At 41.3% G+C, this 10,757-nt stretch overlaps 1 protein-coding gene across 1 annotated transcript in view; it reads left to right on the forward strand.

Moving 5' to 3' along the window:
* SYNE1 (spectrin repeat containing nuclear envelope protein 1) overlaps nucleotides 1-10,757 on the forward strand; it is a 522,133-nt gene that overhangs the window by 416,663 nt on the left and 94,713 nt on the right. Inside the window, 6 exon segments of the mRNA XM_025205597.1 lie at nucleotides 2,804-3,004; nucleotides 3,792-3,965; nucleotides 4,496-4,627; nucleotides 7,551-7,747; nucleotides 8,679-8,811; nucleotides 8,920-9,102. Coding sequence (XP_025061382.1) covers nucleotides 2,804-3,004; nucleotides 3,792-3,965; nucleotides 4,496-4,627; nucleotides 7,551-7,747; nucleotides 8,679-8,811; nucleotides 8,920-9,102 — 1,020 coding nt within the window.

A 10,757-nucleotide genomic window follows, 5' to 3' on the forward strand; every position in this document is an offset into this window, starting at 1 on the left:
CTCAACCTCTCCACACCCACCAACAGCCCTGGCTGTCCTGAGCAGGAGTGTAATGAGCAATCATGTGCGAGCAGCCAAGTGTGTGGAAGGCAGCCTCACCAGGAACCCCGCTATACGCACTGACCAAGGCCATCACCAGGTGTGGGGCAGGTGCAGGTGGGAGCACAGTATGGGCTGCCCTGGGTGGGAGCAGGCAGGGCTTGGCCCCATGCAGAGTGCCACAGGGGCAACCACAGCCTGCATGCAATAAGTTGGCAGGCTGGATCTGGCCCATGGGCCATATTTTACCCACCTGTGTGTTAGAGTGATGTTCTGTAACCTGCTTTAAAACCAATGTGATGAGAAAGCAGGGCACACACAGAACCCTGCTTGGGTGAAGAAAAATAGGGCATTTGACCTGAGGTCCATAAAGTAATGGAGAGTATCAGGGAAACTGACCAGATCTTCAAATTAACTTTTTCCATTATTTGATAATAAGAGAATATGTGGTGAAATATATATACTGGAAGCTCTATCCACTTCCTTTTCTCTCCGTACCTCGCCTTACACCCACCACTGAAATAAATAATTTGGTCGTTTTCTGTGGTTTGGTATGGGTATTTGCCTATCTTGTGCACCAAAACTTAAGTTGCATGAGCTTCATTTCTAGTTCCTGTGCTTAGGTCAGAGGCAGCAAAGGCAGCTTTAGGTTCCTTGTATTCTGCTCAGGCCTTGAGGTCTGTAAGGGCCTTGTTATATCTTATACCATAAGCCACACAAGTGTTGATCATTTTAGTGCTAGCTTGGAGTTTCAAGCAGTTGCACCCTCAATTTGAGTGGCACATCTGTAAAGGAGTGGCCACAGGTTAATGGAACAGAAGCTGAGTTGTGTTGATCAAAAGATAATCCTGCCCTGGAGCAGTGTTAATTTTGAGCCACATAATGAGTGCTTGAAGCCACTTTCAGGTGTTAAGGTGTGAACAATCCAGGGGTTAAGAGCTCCACCCATAATTACTATGTAACAAGGCCTTTGCTCTGTATTTTGTGGGCCCAGGAAAGAAGAAACTAGCCATAGTTCAGGCCATATCAACTACATTTCCAAGAGACTGGGAGCAGTAGTAGTATATTGCTCTTGTACTAGTTCTATTTGGTGAGGGAGAAGATTAATGAAAAGGCAATTCTACGGACCTGACATTGCTGCTGCCCTGAAGGAGACTTGTCAGAGCAGAAAAGTGTTGCACAATATTATCTTCTTCCAGCTGCTCTGCTTTTCAGGGAAGTTAATAAGGAGGCTTGTTTTCTTAAACATAAAGGCTAGGGACATGCATTCAAAAAGCCTGAGCCTGAATTGATTCAATCTTTGCAGGTTGGTCTTACCTGCCTTCACTGAATCACTTTTGTAACTGCACAGTCATCCCAGATATTCAGGCACATGCCTGCAGTGGCTCTCAGGCTAGAAGCTGGGGGGCGGGGTGGGGGGCACTAGAGCAACCCTCCATTCCCCTGTACAGTACTGAGCTGAGGGGGATGTGGCCAGGCCCTGGCAGGATTAGGGAGGCGTGAAACTGCCCCCCTCCCCCCCCCCCCCCCCCCCCCGCTCCTTGATAAAAGAGCGTTTATCAGCTCTAGTATTAGCATTTATCACCCCATCAGAAAACAAACATCCTCTCTCATTAGTTCAAACTCTTCTTAAACAAAGAAGAAACAGAGAGACATGACCAGCTCAGCTTTGATAGGCTCCAAAAAACCCTAAACCAACACTGCTGTGTGCCAGAGCACAGACCATAGCCAGTATGTGGTCTTCTAGCTAATGTTGAGGTGTCTGAGTAAGGCAGAGGGGATGGAGGATCCCTGCTTAGCAGGGAGTGGGAAGGGGAGGGGGAAAGCAGGAGGAAACCAGGCAGATGCTACTGTGCCTGCAGGTCTCTGCCAGAGCTGCAGCCAGGGAGCAGAGGGGAGGAGCCAGCCCTGCTGTGGAGCAGAGTCCCACCCAGCCCAGAGAGTGTGCCGGGTTGCTGGGGGACTCTAGTTTATCTTAAACCAACAAGTGGCCTGGAACAGACATTGTGTAAACTGGTTTGAGCCAAATCAGTTAAGTCTGATATTACATTCAACCAGGTTTATCTCAAACTGGTTTCAGACATTTTCAAATCAGTTTATGTGTACTTAACGTCTGTTTTGTTACAGGGTTGAACCAGTTTCTACTCACTTAAACTGTTTTATGTATAATATCTGTCCCTAGCCAAATGCTGCAGTTGTCACCTAGGGCTCCTGTACACACGCACAGAGCCTGCTCCAATGTGCTGGAAATCCAGTGCATCAGAGCAGACTCAATTAATCAAGCCTGCTGGAACATGGAAATTGACACTCTGGCACCCTTCCACATCACATGTATCAGCATCACCGTGCATTTCTGTGCTGAAAAAATGGTGGTGATGTGCTTTGAAATAAAACACGTTGGATGAGCTTTAATTCAAAGTGCCCCAGCATTGTTTTTTCAGCACAGAGATGCGTAGTGACACTGCACGTGATATGCGGGCACTTTTAATTAGTGTGGCTTGCTAATTAAAGCTCCCAGCGCCACGTCCCACAGCACATGTATAAATACCCCTAATTTTCCATCTTTAAACACCAAATTACTGTTTCTTGTAAGGGAACTTGGTACCTCTGCAGTATCCATTTGGTCCCTCTCTAGGTTTCCACTGCAAAGAATTAATGGAGTAGCATACTATTGAAATAAGCTGAGAATGTTTGCAGCATGACAGCTTACAAGTTGAAAGTATGCACGAAATTAATATCACCGTTGCTACTTCTGTTCCCCAAGGACACTTACGATGAGCTAATGGTAATCATTGGATCCAGACGCAGTGGACTGAATCAGAATCTAGCCCTCAAGGGCCAATACGAACAAGCTTTGCAGGACCTGACTGACCTGATAGAAACTGGCCAGGAAAAGATGGCAGGTGACCAGAAAATGATAGTTGCTTCCAAGGAGGAAGTTCAAATGCTACTTCACAAGCACAAGGTAAAATATGCATACAAGCCATGTGTTTCAATGTTAGATACAAACCTATTTGAGCACTCAGCAAACTTATGGACTTTCCTTCAGGGTTTCCAATAGTGATTTTAAAACTAGTTTAGGATCAATTCAAACTTATTGCAATAAAATAGTGTGTGTGTGTCATTCTTTCCAGCCTGGATTTTTTTTTTTCCAAACTGTTGTTATAGTTGAATTCCATGTATGATGATACCTTTTCTTCCTTGTCTTAATTTATTCCAACTGTGTACAAAGGACAAGGAGCCACTGCAAGTCTTTGTGGAATGTACCATTGGAGACCTTTATTTTACTTAGCTTATCATACAGTCCTGAAAACTGCCTATTGAATTAGTTAATATTGTTATCAGCAATACTCTGCAAACTGTCAAAAATAAATGTGGATTCATTTAAATACTACATAATGCTGAACTTTTTTAAAATATGGAGGTTTTGATTTGGAATTTTTACAAAACACAAGAAAATGTGCTTGCTTTTTCTGCCAAAAATAAGGTCTATGCAAGTATTACATGCGTCTCTGGCATATACTCCATTCATACCAGTTATGATGCATAGAGTTAGAGCAGAATTTATGCATTGGAGAAAGAGAGAGAGAATCTTTAATATCAGGGAGGGGATTTTTTGTGCTAACTGTGCCAGATATTTGTGCAGTCACATTACATTGTAAAAGAACATTTTTGAGTTTGATAATTTTTTATGACAAATTGAGAAAACTAATTCATTTCATTTTGATTTTTGTTTTATGGAATCCTTTCAGGAGTATTTCCAGGGACTAGAATCTCACATGATCCTCACAGAAACCCTCTTTAGAAAGATAAGCAGTTTTGCCCTTCAGAGGGAAACTCAGTCACACACCGAACTGATGGCACAAGCCTCATCTGTGCTAAAGCAGGCTCATAAGTGTGGTGTGGAGCTGGAATACATACTGGAGGTGAGTGTCCTTCCTCTGTAGTGCTGACGTGATCAGCTATTAGAGAATATGGAAACATGATCAGTGTCCTGTACTCCCAGAAACAGTGTAGCATTGTAGATATCATTCTCTTGCCATATTCCAATATGTGAGAATGAAGAGCTGTGTGAAACTTCTGGTGACTGCATACTGTGGGGCAATGAGAGCTTCAGGTTTTCAAGCCAGCTTGTTAACCGTATAGCATTTCCAAGGGTCAGGTGAACTTTGTCTCAGAATGCTCATCTTGTCTTCCAAGCATAAGCCAAGTCCTGTGTTTTGGGTGACACGACTAAAAATTGACTCCCAACTGCCTATGACAGAAATAACATTTATATTATGTGTATATATTTGCCTTGTCATCTTTTTACTGTCAGTATTACTGGAACAATGTGCATAAAGAATGTAAGTCCATATTTTTAAAATTTAGTTGGGAGTAAAATCCTGGAAGCAAGTATTAAAGCAGAGACATGTAAAGCGAGTATTCATCAGAAACATGTACATTACACTTGCAGACCTGGACACACCTGGATGAGGACTATCAGGACCTTGCTAGACAGCTAGAAGCTGTTGAAAGTAACATCCCTACTGTTGGTTTGGTGGAAGAGACAGAGGAAAGGCTCATAGACCGGATCACACTTTATCAGGTTTGTGGCAGGATGGGATTTTCAGGGGTGAATTACTGCATCTTGAGAGATTTATAATCATAGGCAGCTCATGGGGGGTGGGTACAGGGGGCATGTGCCCCTTCCAGATTTCTGTGCCAGCAATGGGGTGCAAGACTGCAGCAGCAGGGGTGGCAGCGGCATGATTTCTGCGCTGATAGCAGGGCACAGAGTATTGGGCTGCAGCCCAGTCAGATCCAGCACTCGGCAGCAGCAGGGGTGGTGGCAGCAGTGTGGACTTGTGCCCTCCCACTGTCAACATTTACACGTCTTCTATATTTATAATGAATTATCACAACAATAGTAAGAACTAGTCATTCATGTCTGAGATTTCTTTTAAATCCTGTTTGTCTCATTTTAAAGGTCTTATCCTGGCTTATATCTGTCTTGATTTACATCTTCCTAATACAATTTTATCTGATTATCTTCTAATTGGCAGACTTACCTAATGAAGGTGAAATGCATGTCCTAAATCAGGGTTTCTGAATGTGTTCATGGCTTAAATGTAGTGGAAATTATTCATTAATTCTTTTCAGACTTTCTGTTCAGATGCTAAATACTTCTTTGTAATCTGAAAATTTTAAAATTGCCTTGATGTTATTCCACAACAGTAGATTTGCGTCTTCTCATCTTTCCCTCCAAGTTATTTGCTCAAAGTATCTTTCTCCATGCTATCTAGGTATGTTGTTTTAGTGTTTGACCTCTTAACTTGTAGAACACTGCCATGTGTGTAGACTGCCTCTGAAATGAATGTTAGGGAAGATGTCTGTCTGTAAAACCATCCCCTCAGTGTGAATAATTAAACTGCAAACAGATGCATGTGTGGGGTTCCATTGAAATGTTCTACCAATCAGGCAAAAAAGACCTCCATCCTCAAATAATTTCTTTTCTCCTTCCATTCAAGTTAAGAGTCTTTCTTGCCCACGTTCTCTTCCCCTGACCTATTGCAGTGCCCTAGCTTTGCAATACTTTGCCTGTGACCCAGATGATCCTTCTCTGTAGTTGCATACAGTCAGTGTCTGATAATCTTGCCTCCTTGCCCACATCTCCGGATTGCTCACTCTACCTCCATGCATATTCACTGGATTCTTATAATAGTCCAGTTGTAGTTAATGAAGACAACTGGGTTGGAACTTTTTTTCCATTTAGGAAAGGTTCAAGGCATTATAAGTAACAACAGTAGTTAATATAATAGCAATAATATAATTCGCATCCTGAAATAAACTAAAATCATGAAAATTTTCAAACACTGACAAACCAAAAATAAAATGTACTTAGATCACATTCAGTGTTTCATCTCAGTATTCTTTTTTGGTTTTTATTTTTGACCATTTTATTCTTTTAAAGTTTTTACTTCCATTTTAAATTTCAGTGAACATTTGTTTTGAGCCCGAAAACCAAAACTTACCAAAATAGTCCTGCTATAAATTTTTCAAAACCTTTTGTAAGCTTTTTATTTTTGAGTCAAGAAATTTGTATAAACTTTCCTACATACCAGTTCCATAAACTTTCCTTTCCTACATACCAGTTTCATTTTCAACACATCAATAGGAAAACATCAGCCAAAAAAATCCGCACCATCTCTGTCAATAAGCTGTTCAGTCTCCAGTTTTTTTCCATTCCCTCCCAGTCCAAGACTGCTGTGTTTACAATGTTTCTCTATTCACTGAAATTTGCTTCCCTGCAGATCTGTTTAAAAGCAGAGGACTACTGATTTTTTTTTCTCTTTTTTCATCATGCCAGACTCATATTGGTCATGTTAGTCCTGGCATTGTTTTTTTCTGTCATGTTCAGTTTCCCTTTTTTTCCTTATAATTTAGGTTTACCAAATTCAAATTCCCCAAGGGCTCTTACAGGCATAATTCTTATAAAATCTTTTCTCTCTCTTTTATCGACTGCATTCTCTGATTTTTTTTTTTTTTTTTTTTTTTTTTTTTTTTTTTTTATCTGTTAAGATATTAAGTTTGCTATAAAGACCCTATGCCTGTCTCAGAATTATTCAGGAGTAAATACTTTTATAGGCTTCCTTAGGATTTTCAGTATGGAAGAGAAAATAGGAACAGCAATGGAAATGTCCTTATTTATTGATGGCACTCACTCCATGTCATGTATAGTTACTGTGTGAACTTAAGACAAAAATGCATGCATATTTATTTCATGAATTCATGCAAACTTGCACTTAATCTGTATGGTATCAGCAGGGTAATCCTAGGTATATTAATCTCTTTCATACCTCTGTTTGTACCCCCCATATGCACCATTTTCTTCCCACCTACCATTCTCTCTTGCTATGTACTGAACATCATCCCTATAAGTGAATGGAGAACCTGGGACCACCATGGTCAGGGTATATCCACTGAAGAGCTGTCGCCTTCTTCCTCACCGTCTTTTGCAAGAGAATAATTGGCTTCTGGGACTTGGACATGTTGTTTGCTCCTCTGTTTTGCTCTTACGTACAGCCAAAAGGCAGGCTGTTAAGAGGAGAGAAGAAGGTTATGTGACCCAGCAGCCCTAGAGAGTTATTACAGATGACATTGGTGATCTGTTGTACAATACACCAGTCACCTTTCACTCCCAAAGACGTCAGAGCATTTGAAACTGTATAACATTGATCTCTGAGTACAGCCCTTCTGCCTTTCTGTAGTATTGTCTGCTCCAGCAGGTCCTCTAGAATTGCCAGCACGTAAGCATCATAAAGGCCATAAAGGATGTCATTTTCAACAAAAGACCTGGACTGAGGAATAACAAAATTCAATTTAAAGAAAGGAATGTCTGGGGGAGAGGGGCAATGTGATATTTTTTTTATATGCTATGCAGTACAACAAAAGAAAAACTGAGTATTGAAGAAAGATTAGTTCTGTAGGTTTCTAGTATTCTAACCTTTCTTGTCCTCTTATCATTACAGCGTCTGAAGTCTAGCCTGACTGAATATCAGCCCAAACTTTATCAGGTGTTAGATGATGGGAAAAGACTCCTTTTTTCAATCAGCTGTTCAGATCTAGAAGGTCAGCTGAACCAATTAGGAGAGCACTGGTTAAATAACACCAGCAAAGTGACCAAGGAACTGCACAGATTGGAGACTATATTGAAACACTGGACAAGGTTAGTGCTAATGACACAAAGAGAATAAGATTTCTGTCAAAAAAAAAAGCAAGAGGAATTATGTTTCTAAGGTCTCTTGGAGTTCATTTATACAATAAAAAAATTAAATCCCATGATTGACATAAAAAGCTTGATTTTTCTCAAACAAAATATATGTACCTCTACCACAATACACAGGCCACCTTATTCTCTTCTTTGTCTAAGAACTTGTATACCTGAGAATGTTTATTTAATACCTGTCTGATACAAATTGAGGATATTTGTTGTCCCACAAGAACATCTTGCATTCCAAATGAGCATTTAACTATGTTGCTAGATCTGAGTACAAAAGATCTCAGTGCATTCAAGCATTCAGTCTCTATATCTAATGACAGTTAATTAAATGTTTGGTATATGGGACTGTAGGGCCTCATCCTGTAAATGGTTGAGCTCCTAAACTAGGACATTTGGTACCATCTGCTCTGAGGTCAGGGAGAGCTTGTCAAATGTAACTTGCCAAATGTAACTTGCCATATGAGAAAAGCTAATAATATTGCTAATCGACACAAATCCACTAGACATCCGTCCTGGGTAGCAGATCTCTCCTTGCTGGAGCTAAACAAATTAAGTTCCTCTGCTACTTTTTTGGGAGTGAAGCAGGATACAAAGATTTTTGTGTAAGTTTTTTTTTTAAGGAGTATGTTTTAATGGCTCTAATTTTAGGGCATAATGGGTAAATAAAATTCCCCCTTGGACTCAGATCTGTCCTAACAACTTTCAAGAGAGTATGGCATTTGCCTGGATTTTAAGAGAAGAGAGTATTCTATGTAAAATTAGGCTTATAGTCTCTTCACCTTATTTCTGGAGAAATGGAGCCATGTTAGAGCTAAGAGATGGCCATGACCATGTTTTTTGTCCATGACCATGTTTTTTGTCCTTAAAATGCTTACAGGTACCAGAATGAATCTGTTGAGCTGATTCACTGGTTGCAGTCAGCAATGGATCGGCTGGCATTCTGGACCCAACAGTCAGTGACAGTTCCTCAAGAACTGGAAATGGTCCGAGACCACCTGAATGCTTTTCTGGTAAGTCATTACAAGACTCTGAGTTTCCCTTTGTTTCCCTTTAAGTAGATGAATATATTTACAGTTTTAGTTGGTTCAGATTAGTTACCTCCTTGGAATTCTTTACAGGAATTTTCGAAAGAGGTTGATGCCAAATCATCCCAGAAATCTTCTGTGTTAAGTGCTGGGAACCAGCTCCTTCGGCTGAAGAAAGTGGATACAGCAGCTCTACGTGCAGGGCTTTCTCAGATTGATAGTCAGTGGACAGAACTGCTCACACAGATTCCAGTAGTACAAGAAAAGTTGCATCAGGTACAAGAGAAGTTTATTGCTACTATAGCTTTGTTGGTCAGAGAAATTAATCACTGAACTGAAAACTTTAGGGTTGAATAACTGAATATGCTGTTGAGTGGCACAATGGGATTACATTTCAAATCATGACAGAATAAAGTGAAAATGCATGTACTGATCTTGTGATATTATACTTCCCATCACAAGCCACCATGTAACTGGTAGTGTTGGAGTAGTGTCATAGCCATGATGGTTCAGAAAATATGCAAGAGGCAAGGATTTTGTGGGTATCAGCTTTTACTGGAATAACTGCATGGTTGCATTTGAAAGATTGTCTAAATCTGTCCCAGCTATGCAGTTAGTGTCACCCACAAAAATCCTCACCATATAAGCTAATATAATTAACAATCTCTTAAAAATAAAAAGGCAAGTAACTCCTTACATAAATGGAGCTAGAATAGTCAACAAACTGAATTGAAAAGCCTGAAGTGTCTTACAATTTTAAAAATATATGTAATGCAGGTTTTTTGTATTATTTTGGGAAAATGGTGTGTCATTTCTATCCTTTTAGTGATCTTGGTCCAAATCAGTTCTGGACCCCTGTGCAGCCCTGGCCACAAGTTAAATTTAAGATGCCACACAAACCAGGCATCAAAATGTTGTGCATTACATGTGGAACATGTTTATGGCTTGTTTGTCATTTTATAGTGCCTTAAATCAGACGCACATTAGGCGAAGCGGCTGTTACTCACTTCAGATTCGGATTCAGCTGATTCAGGAGACAGTGATTCAATTTAGTGATTCAAATCACTGTCCCGAATCGATTTGGCTGAATCTGATTCGAAGATTCAGCTGCTGCCAAATTGGCCGAATAACCAAATTGAACAGGCCTCGTCCCCTGCCTGTTCTCCCAGCCCCATCAATGGATGTCCTGCCCGGCGCCAGCATCCTGGCACTTTAAAAAAAAAACAAACAACCCCCCCCACACACATTTACCAGCTCCTTCAAGGGTGGGGGATAATCTCCGCTGCCCCCCACTGCCCCGTGCTGTGTGGGGGGCTCTGCCACAAACACCCAGAGGTCCCAACAGCCACTGCAGCAGCTGTTGAGTGTGGGCTTTTTTTTTTTTTTAAGTGCCAGGACTCTGGGGCCAGGCAAGGCAGCCATTGACGGGGCTGGGAGCATGGGCAGGGTTCAGGGGGTGCTCAGGGGGGCTGAGGGAGTAGACAGAGAATGGGGCCTGGTCCTCCCATGGCTCCCTTCCCCCTCCCCCATCACCCCCCCCTTCCCCAGCCCAACAACTTACCAGCACGGATCCAGGTCCAGCTCCCTGTGGCGGCGAGCAGGGACTGCCCAAATCTCTGAATCTTTTCCAAATCGATTTGGAAGCTTCGAATCCATTCAGACCTTTTAATTGGTCTCTCAATTCGATTCAGATTTGGAGATTCGGACACCAAATCGGGCCACATCTCCTCTGAATCAAGTCAGCAACCGAAGCTTCGCACAGCCCTAGTGCACATGTAGCACCCTTGCCATTTATACAGCAATTAACATGCTAATCATGGCATACATGTAACATGTTGAAGGGGCTAAAATTTCTACTGGAGTAGATTATATACGTTTTCCTTTTTCCTAAAGAAATAAAAATCAGTAGCCTGATATCTACAAACTCTTGT

This window comes from Alligator sinensis, unplaced genomic scaffold (genome assembly GCF_000455745.1).
Source record: "Alligator sinensis unplaced genomic scaffold, ASM45574v1 scaffold1177_1, whole genome shotgun sequence".
NCBI lineage: Eukaryota > Metazoa > Chordata > Crocodylia > Alligatoridae > Alligator > Alligator sinensis.